Here is a 20,140-nt window from a genome sequence, read left to right as displayed (position 1 = left end):
TGTTGAATAACCAAAGTTATTTGTCTTCTCAAGTTTTCCATAGTCTGAATTTTGCTAGGAACATCTGCATGGTGAGGTTTGACCGCTCTGTTTGTCTTCTGTATTCCCTGTAAATTGGTATTTGGCTCTAGAGATGTGATCAGATTTGGTCTCGGGCCCTCATTCTATGGCCAAGACTTTCATAGATAGCATAGTGGTCTTCCACCAGGAAGCACATAACGTCTGGTGGGCTCTCTTTTTGTGATATTAACAGCATTTATACTTAATGTCTAGCTTCACTAATTCACTGAGGGTTATAGAATTAGCTGTAGTACTTTAACAGAGAGAAACTTCTCCTTATCTACTGTTGGACCACTTCGATGTACCATCTGTATGAAAAATGGCAAGGTGGGGAGGGTGCTTGCTTCTTTCGCTTCTTCCCCCTCTTACACAGTTTCACAGTGAGCTGGAGACTGTTGCTACCTCTATGGTAAACTTTTTAGAGTCACTTTGTTTTGTTTTGTTTTCTCAGAAAAATGCTATTTTTGAGTCACTTCCTAAAGTGAGCATGATAGAAGAGGGGTTTTTACCCAGCAGATGTAGTTGAAATTGACCGTGTCCCAGCTGTGCTGGTTGAGCTGCCAGGCATAGTCCTTCTTGGGACCTTCGGCACTCATTTGAGTGCCCATGATGGCAGTGGGTATTGAAGGGTGGATAGAGGAGGACCAGAAAATAGAGAGGTGCTTGATTCTAATGTGTGCGAAAAGGAGGTGCAGGTCAGAAGCAACAGTTAGAACCAGACATGGAACAACAGACTGGTTCAAAATCTGGAAAGGATTACATCAAGCCTATATATTATCACCCTGCTTATTTAACTTACATGCAGAGTACATCATGTGAAATCCAAGGCTAGAAGACTCACAAGCTGGAATCAAGATTGTTGGAAGGAATATCAGCAACCTCAGATTTGCAGATGATACCACTCTAATGGCAAAAAGTGAAGAGGAACTAAAGAACTGCTGGATGAGGGTGAAAGAGGAGAGTGAAAAAGCTGGCTTAAAATTCAACATTCAAAAAATGAAGATCATGGCACCCTGTCTTGTCATTTCATGGCAAATAGATGGAGGGAAAGTGGGAACAGTGGCAGATGTTATTTTCTTGGGTTCCAAAATCACTGCAGATGGTGACTGCAGCCATGAAATTAAAAGACACTTGCTTCTTGGAAGAAAAGCTATGGCCAACCTAGATAGCATATTAAAAAGCAGAGACGTCACTTTGCCAACAAAGGTCCATCTAGTCAAAGCTATGGTTTTTCTAGTAGTCATATATGGATGTGAGAGTTGGACCGTAAAGAAGGCTGAGCACTGAAGAACTGATGCTTTTGAACTGTGGTGTTGGAGAGGACTCTTGAGAGTCCCGTGGACTACAGGGAGCTCAAACAAATCATAAATGAAATCAACCCTGAATATTCATTGGAAGAACTGATCTGGAAGCTCCAATACTTTGGCCACCTGATGCAAAGAGGCGAGTCATTGAAAAAGACCCTGATGCTGGGAAAGATTGAGGGCAAGAGGAGAAGGGGGCAGAGGAGGATGAGATAGTTGGATGGCATCACCAACCCAAAGGACATGAGTTTGAGTAAACTCCAGGAGATAGTGAAGTGTAGGGAAGCCTGGCATGCTGCAGTCCATGGGGTCACAAAGAGTCAGACATGACTTGGCGACTGAACAACAATAACCGTTTCTTACAGGTTGCTGCTTCTCTGGTCCCTCTGAAGGATGATGGTGCAGACTTCATCATAAGAAAAAGGCCCAGGAAAGATTCTCAAGACTCGAGTTCTGGCTTATAGGTAGTATGGGTATGGGAACGTGCTCTAGGAATCTCCTTATAATGAATCCTTCTGGGTTTCTAGCTAGACAGTTTGGGAGAGCAGAGTGGAGAGTGTCCCAAAGTCAAGAGTCTGTATAGAAAGATACTGAGTCTGAAGCTTAAAGGTGATTTGATGTCTACACTGAAATGAATGTCAGAACATGTTTCAACGTAGACATGGGTTTTTCCTTGCTTCATAATATAACCTCTTGTTTCTCTTCTGTTTCAAACAATATATTAGTTATCCGTTGCTGCCTGACAAATTTAGCAGCTTAAATCGGCAATCATTTATTGTCTCTGTAGATCAGGAATCCTGGTGCAGCTTAGCTGAGTGCCTCTGGTTCAGGGTCTCTCATAGGCTGCGGTCACCATGTTGGCTGGGGCCTCAGTCATTTCAAGATTTGATGAGGGGAGGATCTGCTTCTGAACTCACCATATGACTGTTAGCAGGCCTCAGGTCTCCAGGCTGCCGGCCAGTGGTATCATTTCTTGCCACCAAGGCCTCTACAAAGAGCAGTTCATAGTGTAATATCTGGCATCCCTCAGAGAAGAACAAGAGAGGGTGTCCAGGATGGAAGCCACAGTCTTTGTAAACTTATAACTTTTCTTGAAAGTGACTTCTCCTCATATCTACAGCAGTCTGTTCACTAAAAGCCTTTCACTAAATCTAGCTCACATTTAAACACAGGGGTAGTTCATAAGGTGGTGAATTCTAGAAGACGAGGATCCTTACAGGTTGTTTTACATCCTCACTACCAGAAACAGTCAAAGTATGTAGATATCCTTAAAGACAGTATGCTTGCTTCAGGATAAGGAGTCATTCATTCCCTCCTGTAGATCAAAAGCAGCCCTTCCCCAAAATTTCCGTAAAAGCCTCCCACCTGCTCTCTTTATCTTGAGTCTTGGTCCCTCAACTCCATCTTCTTAAATGCAATCAGAAGAACCTCTTAATCTCCAAGTCAGTCAGTCAGTTTCTCTCTCCCTGTCTGTCTCTGTCTCTGTCTGTCTGTCTGTCTCTCTCTCTCTCTCTCTCACACACACACACACACACACACACACACACACACACATTCTTTCTGACCTGTGCTTTCGGCCTCTGCCTCATCTGAGCTGCCATGTGGCTAACCCTCCTCTTTTTTAACTAAACACCTCTTTGTCATTCAAAATCAGACAGCATTTTACTCTATAATCCCAAACTGAGTACACGCCATTCCTGTGCGTACACCTGGGCTCTGTCAAAGCACTGTGTATTTACACTGTGTATGTTGAGCAACCTGTCTAGACTCTGTATGCAGTGAGGGTGTGGATGTCTTATTCACTTACGTTCCTAGAGACTAGCATTGCACCAAGAAAGGACAGAAATGGTATGGATGTCACAGAAGCAGAAGATACTAAGAAGAGGTGGCAAAATTACACAGAAGAGCTGTATACAAAAGACCTCCATGACCCAGATAGCCACAGTGGTGTGATCATTCACCTAGAGCCAGACATCCTGGAATGAGAAGTCAAGCGGGCCTTAGGAAGCATCACTACGAACAAAGCTAGTGCAGGTGATGGAATCCCAGGTGAGCTATTTCAAATCCTAAAAGATGATGCTGTGAAAGTGCTGCACTCAGTATGCCAGCAAATTTGGAAAACTCAGCAGTGGCCAAACAGGACTGGAAAAGTTCAGTTTTCATTTCAATCCCTAAGAAAGGCAATGCCAAAGAATGCTCAAACAACCACACAGTTGCACTCATCTCACATGCTAGCAAAGTAATGCTCAAAATTCTCCAAGCCAGTCTTCAACAGGACGTGAACTGTGAACTTCTAGATGTTCAAGCTGGATTTAGAAAAGGCAGAGGAACCAGAGATCAAAATGCCAACATTCGCTGGATCATCGAAAAAGCAAGAGAGTTCCAGAAAAACATCTGCTTTATTGACTACACCAAAGCCTTTGACTGTGTGGATCACAACAAACTGTGGAAAATTCTTCAAGAGATGGGAATACCAGACCACCTGACCTGCCTCCTGAGAAATCTGTATGTAGGTCAAAAAGCAACAGTTAGAACTGGACATGGAACAACAGACTGGTTCAAAATCGGGAAAAGAGTACGTCAAGGCTGTATACTGTCACCCTGCTTATTTAACTTATATGCAGAGTACATCATGAGAAACCCTGGGCTGGATAAAGCACAAGCTGGAATCAAGATTGCCGGGAGAAATATTAATAACCTCAGATATGCATATGATACCACCCTTATGGCAGAAAGAAAAGAAGAACCAAAGAGCCTGTTGATAAAAGTGAAAGAGGAGAGTGAAAAAGTTTGGCTTAAAACTCCCAACATTCAGAAAACTAAGATAATGGCCTCCAGTCCCATCACTTCATGGCAAATAGATGGGAAAACAATGGAAACAGTGAGAGACTTTATTTTGGGGGGCTCCAGAATCATTGCAGATGGTGACTGCAGCCATGAAATTAAAAGACACTTGCTCCTTGGAAGAAAAGTTATGACCAACCTAAACAGCATATTAAAAAGCAGAGATATTGCTTTGCCAGCAAAGGTCCATCTAGTCAAAGCTATGGTTTTTCCAGTAATCGTGTATGGATGTGAGAGTTGGACTGTAAAGAAAGCTGAGCACCGAAGACTTGATGCTTTTGAACTGTGGTGTTGGAGAAGACTCTTGAGGGTCCTTTGGACTGCAAGGAGATCCAACCAGTCCATCCTAAAGGAAATCAGTCCTGAATATTCATTGGAAGGACTGATGCTGAAGCTGAAAATCCAACACTTTGGCCACCTGATGCGAAGAACTGACTCATTTGAAGAAACCCTGATGCTGGGAAAGATTGAGGGCAGGAGGAGAAGGGGAAGACTGAAGATGATATGGTTGGATGGCATCACTGACTCGTTGAACGTGAGTTTGAGCCAGCTCTGGGAGTTGGTGATGGACAGGGAGGGCTGGCGTGCTACAGTGCACGGGGTCGCAAAGAGTCAGACGTGATTGAGCAAGTGAACTGAACTGACCTGAAGAAAGGAGCAGGAGCTCAGTGAATGTCTGTTGTTTGCATGCATGTGAACTGAAGTCGGTAGCCGGCGACAGTGGAAGGAGATGTCCTTCTGCTCTGCCCCTTCTCCTGCCCCGAGGGTGCTACCCTGCTGCTTCTAATTGAGAAATACCCCTAGAAGATTAATCAACATAAAGCATCCAGACCTACAGAAGGGGTGGAGTCTAGAAAGGGTAGCCTGTCTGGGACTCTGTTCTAGTTTCCTTAATCTAACCCTAGATTTCCCAGTGTGTGTATGAATAGGTAGGTCGTCATGCTTTTATCTGGGGAAACAAAAGAGACCTCTCAAGTTATGACTTCTTAAAAATAAACTCTATTGAGGAAAGAGTAACATACAGTAAAGTGTACCTATTTTAAATACACAGTTAAGTGAGTTTCACATTTACAGTTTTTTCCTACAGTTATATTTATAAATGTATTTTTCTCTTAAAACTTTTTTTTAATAATAGCCATTCTGGCAGCTATGAGAATGGTATCTAATTTCAATTTGTATTTCTGTAATAAATGGTGATATTGAGCATCTTTCCTTGTGCCTATATGTCTTCTTTAGAGAAATGTCTATTCAAGTCTTCTGCACATTTTTTGATTGGGTTTTTCATTTTTTTGATATTGAGTCTTACAAGCTATTTAAATACTTTGGGTTTTAATTCCTTGTCGCTCCCATCATTTGCAAATATTTTCTCCCATTCTCTAGTTTGTCTTTTTGTTTTGTCTATGATTTCCATTGCCATACAGCAGCTTTTGAGTTTAGTTGGATTCCATTTGTTTATTTTTACTTTTATTTATTTTGTCTTAGGAGACAGATCCAAAAAAATATTGTCACTATGTATGTCAAAGAGTGTTCTGCCTATATCATCTTCTGACTTGCTCCCTTATTAGTCCCTTTAGACATCTCGTGAGTTAGTTATTTTTTCATGTCTTTCTCCAATAGAAGTTTCAAGCAGTCTTCTCTCTGCTCTCAGCTCCTGGAGAACCTGGACTGTACCCAATTCAGTTAGTTTTGTGGTAATTCAGAGCGTTTCATCACTCAATGGAGCTCTCTACCAACCAATTTATATTTAACTGAATGTGATTTCATGCCTTTTGATTTGGGAAAGAATATTACCCTTAGAATTTCTTCAGTGTTTGGTACTTTGTCTTTTGCAACAGTTTTTTTTTTTTTTTTTTTTCCTTAAGTGATTCTCTAAATTCTACTCAAGTTAATACATAAAAATGCTCATTTTGAGCAGTTATAAATGTTCACACTTTAATGGTATATTTAGCTATTTACCCTAAAGACAGTTAATTTGGAGTATCTTAACATGAAGGTAGCTACATGTATCTACCATCTAAATTATACTGTCTATAATTTGCTTAATTTCTAGGGTTCAACTACACGAATAGATCATGAAACAGCCAGTGTTTTGAGTTCTAGTAGCACACATTCTGCTCCTCGAAGGCTGACGAGTCATCTGGGAACCAAGGTAATAGATTATCAAGTCTTGTTGCTAGAACTCTGAGTACTTTATTAAAACATTCTTCATTCTTCTTTTAAATTTAACTAAAGAATTCTTTTGTTTCCATCATCACAGTCTCTTAAAGAAATGACAGCCCATTCTCTGCAAGTATCCTAAGGTCCAGTCCAAGCTGGCTTGCTCCCCCAAGCCCTCTCCCCCTTTCTGCCTTGGTGCCCTGTCTGCAGTGGTGCACCCCTCCACTTCCCACCCCACTGCAAGACGACCGTCAGAGTCCTCGCCAGCCTTCAGAACTCTTCTTGGGCTTTCCTTCTTTCCAAAACATTTTCTGATTTCCAGGGCCCTCTTGCCTACCCATGCAGTCTGTGTCTGCCTCCTTTGAATCAGTACATTTGGAGCACAGGAACTGTTTTTTAAACAGTATATTTTCTGTCACATCTAAATACTTCCTTGTTTTCATAGCATATCCCACATACTCTTTCTTTACTTCAGTAATATAATGGCTCTGAGGAAAAGCATTACGGGACTAATGTCGATTTAAGAAACGAATTTTAGAGTAGCAGTGATATTATTAATATAAAGCTTAATCCTTTTAATAACTCACAATAGTTACTACTTGGGATCCCTAGTGTGCCAGTAACTGCTAAAAGCTGTACGTTTACTATCTCTGATCTCTTCAAAATCCCTTTGAATGTATTATTCTTGCCCCTCTTTCGAATGAGAATACTGAAGCCAAAAAGATGGTAATTAAATTAGAATTCCACCCTAATCTGTCCAACATCAATGAGTAGTTTTTACTATAAAGAAAACCTTTAATATTTAAGAGTACTGTTACTTGAAAACTGACAGCTTGAATACCATTTGCTTTTGGAGTGATTTATGCATGATAATATTAAGACCTTACTACATTTTTGAATGCCAGTTACTATCCTATACATGTGTTACTTTTTTTAATCTTCACAAAGAAAACCCTATTAGGTAAATTATTCCATTTTGCAACTGAGACAGCTGGACCTCAGAGAACTCCGATAACTTGGTTGTATCACACAGCTCACTTGCAAATAGTGGAGTCAGAATTTGAAAGCCTATTTTTTTTTTTTCATTAGGAAGGCAGTCCTGTACTGCCTTCCTAATAAAACTTTCAAATCTAAGAGTAGTGTGTATGCACATTTAGAGTAGAGTTTTTCAGCCTCAGCATTATTGGCTGGATGGTTGCTCATTGCATTGTAGGGTGTTTAGCAGCATCCCTGGTCTTCACCCACTGAACGCCCAAAGTGTTTCCTCCCAAAGTGTGATGGCCAAAAATTTCTCCAAGACATTGCCAGAAGAGTCTCAAGGTGGCTAAAGTTGCCTCCGGTTTGGAACCACTAATTTATAGATATGATGCATTTATATAATAGCTCAACTTTTATATAGTAGCTCTTGCTTTAAAAAACTGTGGTTGATCGCAGGACAGGATGACTGGGTGCTGTTTCCTGTTTCTAGTCTGCTTCTGAGTCAATTCTCAGAGTTTACAATAAGGCAGTGATGATGCTTATCAGCTGCTTCAAAAAAAAAATTGAATAAGAGTATTGACTTTGTATCCCTATATGATCAGGGCATTTTTTTTATGACAAAATACTTTTACATGTATAAGGGAGACATCATAATTTTAAGAATATTATAATCTGGTGAGGGTTAGCAATTGCTGAAAACTAGTACTTAGTAAATAGCAATTGCTAAAAAATATTTTCTCTTTATTGATTATGGTTGTAGATTTTAAAAAATAAAGTTTTTAATTGTGTAAAGAATTTTAGATAAACCACATTTCTTACTCTGTGTGTGTCATTAGGTATGTGTGTGTGTGTGTGGTGGGTGGGGGAGATGTGAGAGGGAAAGAGAGAAATCGGCTGATTGTCTTTCGTTATAATAACGGATTATCACCCACTGATCCAGACAATAGCCGTTTAGGTATGCAAGAACCTACTGTCTCCTTATGACTATATACTACCACTACTAATATTTACTTATAAGCAAGACGGTGATGATGATTATAGCATATGGATTTTGAAATAACACTCATTAACTTCATCCTGGAAAGAAGTTTTTGTTTCTGTTTTTGTTTGAATTACAATTAATATCCCATTTGTCACTTCATTGGTGTTGGCTTTTGGCTATTAAAGTCATAATTTTGTTTCTAAACTCATTTGGCCCACAGGTGGAAATGGTGTATTCATTGTTGTCAATGCTTGGTACTCATGATAAGGATGATATGTCGCGAACTTTGCTAGCTATGTCTAGCTCCCAAGACAGCTGTATATCCATGCGACAGTCTGGATGTCTTCCTCTCCTCATCCAGCTTTTACATGGCAATGACAAGGACTCTGTGTTGCTGGGAAATTCCCGGGGCAGTAAGGAGGCTCGGGCCAGGGCCAGCGCAGCGCTCCACAACATCATCCACTCACAGCCCGATGACAAGAGGGGCAGGCGTGAGATCCGAGTCCTCCATCTTTTGGAGCAGATACGAGCGTATTGTGAAGCCTGCTGGGAGTGGCAGGAAGCCCACGAACAAGGCCTGGACCAGGACAGAAATCCAAGTACGTTCCATATGGTGCATGTGACAAAGCAAATGTAAAAGTTTTTGAAATGAAAAGCTTTTTAATTAGGATGGTGTCTTTATGAATCAGAGTGGGAAATTCATATTAGCTACCTACACTGCTCACACAGTTCAAAGCTTAATTTCTCTATTTCCCTAGAAAAAAAAACTAGCAAAGGAAAATGTTGTGTGTCCTACAGTGCAACCAGAAAAGAACAGAAAATCAAAGTAGACTTAAACACTCATAGCATAGTTGATATAGAAAGAACTTGACCGATTATGTTCTCCTTCTCTCGAGATTAAGCTCAGGAAAGTGACTTTACGTAAGTTCCTTCAGCTGTGAGTGACCAAGCCGTTCTCTCATATTCACACATCACTTTACTCAGTGGACGCAGAGCTGTGTTATATCCGTTATTTGATCCTTACAACAACCTTGTGAAGTAGGAAGGGAAGATATTATCATCTTCATTTGACAGATGAAGAGACTGAGGTTCAGAGAGGCTAAAAGATTTGCCTATGGCTTCACAGATAGGTGGTGGGTGGTGGATCTAGGATCAGGGGCCAGACCTCCTGCCTCTCAGCCCAGTGTTCTTCTCACTGCCCCATCTGTCTTCAGGCCTTGGGGCCCCAGTTGCTGGGGTGATCAGCCACCCAGCTCTTTTCTCAGGGAGAAACCCTCTCCCCCAGGAGCAGGGATCATGGGAGTTGGGACCCTTGGGGAGATAACTTGCTTCATTCCTATAGGAAGAACCAAAAGCAGTAAGAATATAAGGTAAGACCTCCTTTCACCTGCTAAGAACCCACACATAGACATACACACAACAAAGGACTATCGAGTCAATATCTCAATTGGGGGAGCAGGAGGAAGACTGATGATGAGAACTTGATCTATAAAGATTCAGTAGATTTCTCTTAGGGTTAGGTATAAAGGTGAATTTATTACAAATTAAACATTTTTCAACAATAAGAATATCACAGAAATGTCCTTTCTGTTTGTCCTAGGGCCAGGGAGAATTAATAAGTTGCTTTACTGGGAAAACATTATCTTTATGGATCGTTTTCTTTGGCTGTCCACAATTATGTAATGACTTGTATTGTGTGCTCTTAATACCTGTCCTCAGAAAAGTTAAATAGAATAAATATGATTACTTCTGAAAAATAGATTGGTTTTTAAATTTTTATTTCAAGTAACAGTTTTGAAACTTTATGCATAATATTAAATGTGCAAGTACATTTTCTTAGACACTTTTCCTGTAAATTTTTATTTACTATCTGGTATCTATATAATAAGCTTTCTCTACTAGAGTTGCACTAGGTTTCTCTATACATTTCTATACAGCCATGTGCCTTTCAGTTGAAAATAAAGATTATAAGTAAATAGTTTTATACTAAAATGTTTTTATTATTTCAAATAACCAATATTATTTTTAAGTTATTAGTTGAATTATAGCATAAACCTACATGGGAGTTAGTCCAACAGACTTGGTCAAAGGCTGATGAGAGGTAAACATTTTTATGGAACCAAAAAAAGCACTTTACCTATATTTTCCTTTCTGTGTGTGTAGTATTGATTCATCTTTTCAGCAAATACTTGTTGATTCACTAAGCTACCATGCATGAGAAGTATATCAGCAAACTCGGAGTATTTTTTAGATATAATAAACACCACTACTTTGAGAAAACAAAGCATTATGGTTTATGTCAATTTTATTTTTCAGTGCCAGCTCCTGTTGAACATCAGATCTGTCCTGCTGTGTGTGTTCTGATGAAACTTTCGTTTGATGAAGAGCACAGACATGCAATGAATGAACTTGGTAAGATAAAAATGTTTCTTAATGCCATAGAAGAATCCTGAAGACTTTTCGTCATTGTTGAATTAGTATATAAGGCCACTAACTTCTATTACCATCTGCTTCCTCCTTGTAGCAAGTGACTCTGGTTTCCAGAGAAGACAATGTCCTAAGTGACAGAAACTGCTACCCTTTTATAACCTAACTTGGGTTTTTAAAATCTTAGCCAGAGATGGACAAAAATAAATAAATGGGCCACTCTTGCCAATATTGTCAAGGTAGACCCTGGGTGACAGTCAGTGGGAGGGTAATTTGAATCATTTTGAGATGTGATGATATGGAGCTTTGTAATTATCCTTGAACTCAGTCACTTCTGATAGACACAGGAAGGAATTATTATTAAGATTCTCATTTATCTTCATGGTTATCCGTACTTTACTGAATTTTCATGATAAGCAGTGTGGTTGGTATCTCTGAAACTCATTAATAATGGAAAAGCATTATTCTCTAATTTATGTTAGAAAACATTCCATTAATTTGGAAGGATTACTCTTAGTGTGTGTTCTCACATACTCTGAACCTTATAAAACCTGCCTCTGTGGCCCCCATTGTTCATGTGATGGTTTCTCTTTGATTTCTAGGTTCATTTTGCACATGTGGTTTTTATAAGTTGCGTCATGCTGAGCCATCCCATGTGGACCTGGATCGCTCTAGTTGAGCCACAAGCGAGAAGCATGCACTGCGTCTCCGTCTTAGTGTAGCTGTGCCCTTGCTTTTTGTGCTGTTTACGTTGCCTTCCATTCCAGCCCCCACTTGTGTCCCTGCCACACTTACCATTTTCATTCATCATTTATCTTAAAAGTGACAAAGTCGTGAGTCTCTTAAAACACAGAGAACCTGAACGGCTGAAAATGAGCGCTGTCTCCTTCAGATCGTCACTTTGGGAGGCTGTGTATACTTGGTCTCCACCTGCCCCCAGCTGTACTTTTCTCCCCACAGGCCCTAGCCCACTTGATTCTCTTTCCTTATTCCCCAGGTTCCTGTGAAATTGAGTATGCACTTGTGAGTTCTCCCCTCCTCAACACAATCCAGCATTGGTGAAATCTCAAGTTTGGGTGTTTTTTTTAACACTCGTAATAATGGGGGAACTAATGAACAAACAGGAAAACTAATCCAGTTTTAAGCTCCCACAAACGTTTTTCCTAAATGTCCCTATGTTCCAATGAACTGTAGACTAGGACTGACCCACATTAATCATCTGAATTTCCAAGTGAAATCTAGACTCAGTATTTGTTCCTCTTCCTTCTTCAGGTAGGAAGGCTACCCGGGGCATTTCATCCCAGGAGCTAGGGCAGGGGCTTTCAGGTGAGGAGCAGGACGGGGCCTCTGGGGGTGTGACTGTGGGGATGTAGCCACAGGGGATTACCTTTTCACTCCTAGCCTCTGACTTTGCGTTGGAGCCAAAGAAGGAACCAGGTGTGTAGACTGTGGATAGATACAGTCAGGTAGCACAAGGGATCTGACAGTGAGGGACGGGAGGAAACTATCCCTCACTGTCAGATAGGGACTTCATCTACTAAGTCCCAAGTAGATGAAGGAAAATTCCTAAGCCCAGTCAGCTAGGACTGTCTTCTGTAGATGCAAGAAGATTCTACAACTGTTAGGGTCATTTAAGTTTGCAACTATTAGACTATAGTTTGCAAGTTTTAGACTATAATGCCAGGAATGTACACATTTATTAATTTCCGACTCCATCCTAGAAACTGTGCTAGGCACTAGATACAAAAAGGATTAAGATGTGGTCCTGATTTTCAAGGAACGCGTAGTTAATATTCATTGGTGTTTCCCAGACTAGACGATGATGCTCACCAGGGCCAGTGGTCAGAATGTGTACTTCTCTGGCCCATGGTAAGCAAGCTTAGGAAAATAGAATCTCCAGAGCAGGGGACCTAGGAATCAAATCCAGTAAGTGGCCCACGTGATTCTTAGGATCAGGAAATTTTGTGAAACTACCAATATATATAGAGTATTGTTGCTGAGCCCTACTTGTTTTAGAATGAGGTATTTCATGCTAATGGTGACTATCTAAACCAAGTAAAAGTAATATACCTTTTTTAAAATTCTGTCGTCTTTCTACTGTCTTGCTTTGATAAGTTTAAGGATTTTGGTAAATGTCACCTGAAGACATTGATCATCTGCTGTCGGTAAGGTTATGAGATACCAAACGCGATAATACTTGGTTCATCTGAACCACGGTTCTCTAACACAGACACCAAGAAAATGTGGAAGGATGTGCTCATGACCTTTACATTACCTTGAAACATCCTAGTATTTCTTAGGGCAACCAATTTTTTTCCTGTCTGTCATGAATTCACATCATATGTTTGTGAATCCATTTTTAAAGTGTATAGGTTCTTTGCCTTAAAGTTCACTGGAGGTTTTTTTTTTGTTTTTTAACTCCTGGAAATCATAAAGGGTCTCTCTCTTTTATCTAATACGCTAAGTTTTATTGAACGTTCTTTTTTCATTAGCACATTCTTCATCATTTTATTGGCATTAATCAGGTTCTTTTTCAGAGTCAAGTCCTAAGATTTTTGGTTTCCCATACAAAAGTAGTCAAGGGCCTTCTTGGGAGGTTCTTGAGATTATTGCACATGTTACTGTCTTAGAACAGTGTCACAGATGCTGCTGTACTGGGCAGGATTTTATGTAGCCATGAAGCAGAGTGTGCTCTGTATGGCTTTGATGGTCTGCTTTATAATCCTCAAGATTTGGTGATCAGTACACAAGGCTACTGTCTTTAAGTCAGCAGTGACTCCCGGGCCTGTTTCCTAGTCAAGACTCTAGTCCCTCCTCCTTTGCTGAAGGATTAAGGGGTGGGCCTTTCTGAAGCTCCCTACTAGGCTTTCTTCCATTCACTCTCCCTAGGCTATAAGCCCTGCTACATGGCTTCCCTGACAGTGTTTTTCAAAGTAAGTAAAGTCGCTCAGTCGTGTCCGACTCTTTGCGACCCCATGGACTGTAGCCTACCAGGCTCCTCCCTCCATGGGATTCTCCAGGCAAGAATACTGGAGTGGGTTGCCATTGCCTTCTCCAGGGGATCTTCCCAACCCAGGGATCGAACCCGGGTCTCCTGCATTCCAGGCAGACGCTTTAACCTCTGAGCCACCAGGGAGGCCAACTCACGTCGTAATCCACGTTCCCTCTCCTGAGATTTACACACATTTTCATACTGCTCCTCCAGCATTTTCACCGAGATGATTTTTCAGACATTTCTGACTCAACTGACAGAAACTGAGTCTGTCTCCTCCATCCCCAAAACTGTCTCTTGACCAGGGTTCCTTTTCTCAGACAGTAGCCTTCCCGTCAACCCACTTGCTGAAGCCAAAATCTTAGACGACACCTTCGACTCTGTTCCTGTCCCCTATATCTGCTAACTGTTTTAATTCTGGCTCTTAATACATCTTACACCACTGCTAATCTTTTTATCCCCAGCATAAGCAAAGCCTCTTTCTTCACTGCTAGTCTCCCATAGTTTGTCTTACTTGACTCCTACTTCCCATCGTAATCATTTCAATAGCCTTAATCATAGGACTCTGTTTAGAACATACATCTGATTATTCTTTTCTCCTGCATTAAATCCTTGGTGAGGTACACAGTCTTGTATTACCTGGCATTTTTGTAGTCCCTCCTTGTTGCTGTCTTTTAATGTCTCAGGCCCAGCAGCCCTTACACGTGCTCTTTTATCTGCTTGAAATGCTTCCTTACTGTTTCTCCTCTACCCTTCTTAGATGGTCATTCATCCTTTAAGTCTCAAGTTAAACCTTAATTCCTCAACCATTTTCTTGATCCTTCCAGTCTACATTAGGTTTGCCTGTTATCACGCCCCGTGCTTCTACACAATCATGACATTTAAATTAGCTGTTCAGTGGCGCTCTGTGCTAATCTGTAAGCTCCATAAAGACATTGGTTGTTTTGTTCATTGGCTATTTTGTTCATGGGCTATTTATCTTTCCCATCATCATGGGTGGATGGAGGAAAATCTTCCTAAATATGGTTTGCATTGGCCGTAACCAAATTAATTTTTATTTACCTACATTCAGACTTAACTGTCATTGGTGGCAGTTATAAAGATTCACACAAATGTTCCAAGAGTTAAATCCCTGGCTTGGCATTCTTGACCCAGAATTGAACTTGGTCTGTTTTGCAGACTTGCTGATTGCTCTGCATACTGATCCTTTCTAGATTATTTACAAAAATGACGAATGTTTAGAACTTCTTTCAGATTAATGACCTAACAGTTTAGACTTACAGTATCGAAGAATTACCTGTTTATATTCATCATCTCTTTTCTGTCTTAGCTAACAGGATCTCCAGTTTCATAATGATTATATTGATGACGAGTAATATTTTGAATAACTTCCATATGCATTTTTATTTTTCTTTTTATTCACTCCCACACCATTTTGCTTCACCTTTTGTCCTTCTGTTTTGTGTTGTCTTTCTACTACCCCTTCCTTTATGTCTTTTCCTTTCCTTTCCCTTCATTTTCCTCCTTGCCTTCCTACTGTTGACCACTGTGGACATTGTTAAGTATACCCAGTGGTGGGAATCAAGGGGAAAGAAGATACTAAATCCTAGTATTGGTATTTGACACTTGTGTGTATCAAAGAAAAATAAGAATTTAAAAAGAAAAACCATAAAAATGGTTCTATTCAGCTTAGTAATAAGTTGAACAGGTAATTCTTTTTCATAAAAAACAAAAATAAGCTTTGCTTCCTGTACTATTTCACTTAGAAGTTTTAATATTCCTAATGATGCTAAAAATTATTTTGGAGATAAAAATATATTAAAGTAATTAGGCCATAGTGTGAGACAGTCCTAGTAATGAAGTTACCTTTTTCTGCTTACATTCAGGAGGACCTAATAGTGGAATATAGTCTTCTTCTTCCTTGACAGGATGCAGTGTATTACAGTAAATAAAGTGTAATATTCATCTTATTCAGTAAGACAGGGGGCTGGAGGGTGGAGAAACTGGCAGAAAATGAAATAGTTGTCGCTCGTACTTGATAAGTGTATTACACAAGAGTGCTTTATAACATTTTTTGTAGCTTGTAATTCTGAAGACAGAGTTAAACTCATTCTTTGAGATTTTTCCCTAGTAATTTATAAACTTGGTACCCATTTGTGTTATTTTAGATTATTGACTTTTTCCTCTTGCCCTTTTTAAATTAGGGGGACTACAGGCCATTGCAGAATTATTGCAAGTGGACTGTGAAATGTATGGGCTTACTAATGACCACTACAGTATTACTTTAAGACGATATGCAGGAATGGCTTTGACAAACTTGACTTTCGGAGATGTAGCTAACAAGGTATGTTTTATAAGATCGATTTCTTAAGATAGCTCTGGTATGAGCTTTTTTTATATACAGACTACTTTTCACTGACTTCTTTTTTGTCGCTCTCGTCATTAAACACTGACTAATAAAAACCTGTACTATATATTCCACTGCATATCCGTACTCATTTGATGTCTAATGCCTAAACAAAGGCAAAAGATGGAACACAGAAGTGAACTTAAGTCATCACATTTAAAATTCTGTTCCTGGGCAGACTTCCCTGGTGGTCCCGCAGTTAAGACTCCACTCTACCACTGTAGGGAGCACAGGTTCAGTCCCTGATTGGGGAATTAGGATCCCATTTACTGCCTAGTGAGACAAAAAAAGTAATTAAAAAAAAAAATACTGTTCTTGGGAATGATAGCAAAAATCTGGAAATCTTGATGATTGGTGAAAGTGTCAGACACATATTAGTTCCATCCAAATAAAAGACTTTACATTCAAACCCTTTTCTTATCATTTCTTATTATTTATTCACTTTATTTTTCCAGTTTGCCAAGAAAGGAATGAATATTGCAAAGGATTAGGAGGGCGTTTGTCTTTCATTTATGTAATTTATGGTTCTAGTTCTCTTATGCGTGGCTGCAGGTTGCCTTGTTACTAACCCATGTAATCCTTGACTTTCTAGGCTACTCTCTGCTCTATGAAAGGCTGCATGAGAGCACTCGTGGCTCAGCTCCAGTCCGAGAGTGAGGACTTGCAGCAGGTACTCCTCAGATTCCTTGTGGTTTTCTTGGATATTAGTGGCTTAACACCCTGACTTAGGTTAATGTAAGCTATGACTCAGTATTCAGCATCTCATGTTTAAATTGTGGCTGCATTAACACCAGAATAGAGGAAAAGAATTTTATTTTAGACTTCCTTTTGGCTCTATATTAGCTTTAAGAAGAAATGTATTTATTAATAGATTTCTACTCTTACTTTTGGGCTTCCCAGGTGGTGCCTATGGTAAAGAACCCACCTGCCAATGCAGGAGACAAGAGAGACATGGGTTTGACCTCTGGGTCGGGAAAATCCCCTGGAGGAGGGCAAGGCAGTCCATTCCAGTATTCTTGCCTGGACAGTCCCATGGACAGAGGAGCCTGGTGGGCTGCAGTCTATAGGGTTGCGAAGAGTCAGACACGACTGAGACAGCTTAACACGCATGCATGCTCTCTTGCTTTTAACCTTAAGAACAGGAAAGCGACTAGTGTAAATAATTTTATAAACAAACTATTCTAAAATTGATCCATTTGCAGGTTATTGCGAGTGTTTTGAGGAATCTGTCTTGGAGAGCAGATGTAAATAGTAAAAAGACTTTGCGTGAAGTTGGAAGTGTGAAAGCACTGATGGAATGTGCTTTGGAAGTGAAAAAGGTACCTTTGAGAACATTTGGTATTACCGTATGCATTTCATCTTTGGATACTTTTTCGCTGCCCTCTCCCACCTCTGAGACTCACTAATTTCTGACCCTCTTAGCTTACCAATCCCAAGACTTAGAATGCTCCAAACTCTGCAAGTATTAAGGCAGACAAGCCTACAAGGTGACGTAGTGTAAATCGGGGTGTTTCAGCTCTGTTGACATCTTGGACAGATAAGTCTTTGTTTGGGGGTACTGATCTGTGCCTTGTAGGATGTTTAGCAGCATTCCTGGCCTTTGCCCACTAAATGCTGACATACCTTCCCCTCAGTCATAATAATCAGAAATGTCTGCATTTATTACCAGATGTCCCCTCTAAGGGAAAAGGGACAGAATCACCCCCAGATGATTCCTTGCTGCCCAAATCCCAATCTCCCAGAGTCCCCAGATTTTGATAGTCACCTTATAGAGGTAATCAGACCCAAAGATGAAAAATCCATCAAATAATAATTTGTTTACAAAAGGAAGTAATATCCAGGTGGGATATCTACTTTAGAAACTAAGCTAATTTTTTTTTAATTGAAATTTGCGAAGAACTAAACTAAGCTCGGCTTTTTATCTAATCTGAGCTTCCTTTCACCTAACCAGCCCTCCTTGACCCAGAACCTACATTTTTCTCTTCAGAATTTCCTTTGCAGTCTGGGGCTATTTTTTAATTTATGTATTTTTTTCTAAATTACATTGTTTTATACCTGGAAACTCCAAGAAAATCAACTGGAAAATTATTAGAAATAAGAAAAATATTCAGTTAAGTAACTGGCTATAAAGATAATGTTTAAAGGTGGTCAACAGGTATAAACTTCAGTTATAAGATAAATACATACTAGAATGTAATATACAATATAATAAATGTTGTTAACACTACCATATCATATATGAAAATTTTTAAGAGAGTAAGTCCTAAGTGCTCATCACAAGGGAAAAGTTTTCTATTTCTTTAATTTTTGTGTATGTATATATACATATATATATATATGAGATAATAGATGTTCACTGAACTCACTGTGGTAATCAATTCATGATGTATGTAAGTTAAATCATTATGCCGTATACCTTAAATAGTGTTACATGTCAATTATGTCTCAAAACTGGGAGAAAACAATACTGTTCAAATATACTCAGGATTTGCATAAAGGTACCTTAGAACACTACTGAATCAGCAGAACATTTGTACTCACACTCTAGAAAAAAAGGTTATGAATGGCCAGTAAGCACTTGAAAATATACTCAGCATCATTAGTCATCAGGGAAATACAGATTACAACTGTGAGATCCCGTTATACATATTATATCGGTTATAATCTTTAAAATTGACCATGTGTTGTCAGAGATGTTAAAGAGCTGGCAGAAGAGTTAAATGGTGTACGGGCATACCTCGCTTTATTGCAGTTTGCAGATACTGCGTTTTTGCTAAGTTGAAAGTCTGTGGCAACCCTGCACCAAGCAAGTCTTTTGGTGCCATTTTCCCAACAGCGTTATTTTTCACTTAATGTATGTACATCTTTATACATAATGCTTTTTGACAGTTAATAGACTACAGTATATGCACTGAGAAACCAAGAAAATGGTGTGACTTGCTCTATTGCAATATTTGCTTTATTGGAGTGGTCTGGAACCATACCTGTAATATCTCTGAGGTCTGTCTGTCCCACTTGAGAGAACTGTTGGCAGTGTTTTCAAACTAACATTTACCTGCCATACAACCTGGCCACCCATGAGGAACAAAACCTTAAATTTACACAAAGACACACAATTGTCTACATAAAGATTATTTGTGATAGCCAAAACCTAGGAAAAACATTCTAATGTCTGTCAGTAGGTAAATGGGTAAATAAATTGTGGAATACTATTTGGCTATTAAAAAAAAAAGAATGAATTATTGATACCTGCAATAATCAGTTATGTCAGAAATCAGAGCAGTAGTTGCCTGGGTTTGGGGGTGGATTACAAGGGGTATGAGGAAATTGGAGGAGGATCAAAGTACAGTTTATTGGTTGCCTTAATACCTTACTAAAATTATACAAAAAAATTAGTGCCATGTACATTTTAAGACTCCTTTCGAATCAACTTTGTGTATTTTCAGAAAGATTTAATGTTTTTGTATAGATTATTGGGACTTGTATTGCTGCTGAATAGCTCATTGTATTATCACTCAGGGACCTCAAAGATCTACATACAGGCCAATTGCTACATACCAAGAAAGTTAGAGTAACAGACACAGCCTACTGAAAAGTGTAAAAGAGGATTTTAATAAATGTCAAGACATAGTCTTGTAAAGGAAGAGTAGATCATTAAAGATCATTTCTCCCTAAATTCATCTATAAATTTTTAATGTAAGCCCACACCGAGAAAACCAGAATTGAAAGAGACAAGTGTACCCCAGTGTTCATCACAGCACTGTTTACAATAGCCAGATGAATGGATAAGAAAGCTGTGGTACATACACACAATGGAATATTACTCAGCTATTAAAAAGAATGCGTTTGAATCAGTTCTAATGAGGTGGGTGAAACTGGAGCCTATTATACAGAATGTAGTAAGTCAGAAAGAAAAACACCAATACAGTATATTAACACATATATATGGAATTTAGAAAGATGGTAACAATGACTCTATATGAGAGACA

General features: G+C 39.5%; 1 protein-coding gene and 1 non-coding gene across 2 annotated transcripts in view; one reads left to right on the top strand and one right to left on the bottom strand.

The window, feature by feature from the left end:
* Positions 1-20,140, top strand: part of APC (APC regulator of WNT signaling pathway) — a 134,714-nt gene that overhangs the window by 102,878 nt on the left and 11,696 nt on the right. The window contains exons 8-14 of the mRNA XM_052646250.1: positions 6,259-6,357; positions 8,546-8,924; positions 10,642-10,737; positions 12,025-12,078; positions 15,949-16,088; positions 16,744-16,821; positions 17,354-17,470. Coding sequence (XP_052502210.1) covers positions 6,259-6,357; positions 8,546-8,924; positions 10,642-10,737; positions 12,025-12,078; positions 15,949-16,088; positions 16,744-16,821; positions 17,354-17,470 — 963 coding nt within the window. The remainder of the gene's footprint in view (positions 1-6,258; positions 6,358-8,545; positions 8,925-10,641; positions 10,738-12,024; positions 12,079-15,948; positions 16,089-16,743; positions 16,822-17,353; positions 17,471-20,140) is intronic.
* On the bottom strand, positions 13,817-13,888 carry TRNAS-GGA (transfer RNA serine (anticodon GGA)). Its single transcript has one exon. It is a non-coding gene; the product is annotated as a tRNA-Ser (tRNA).

This window comes from Budorcas taxicolor, chromosome 10 (genome assembly GCF_023091745.1).
Source record: "Budorcas taxicolor isolate Tak-1 chromosome 10, Takin1.1, whole genome shotgun sequence".
Classification (NCBI taxonomy): Eukaryota; Metazoa; Chordata; class Mammalia; order Artiodactyla; family Bovidae; genus Budorcas; species Budorcas taxicolor.
Note: the sequence above shows the minus strand (reverse complement) of the source record. Positions and strands in the feature narration are given on the sequence as shown.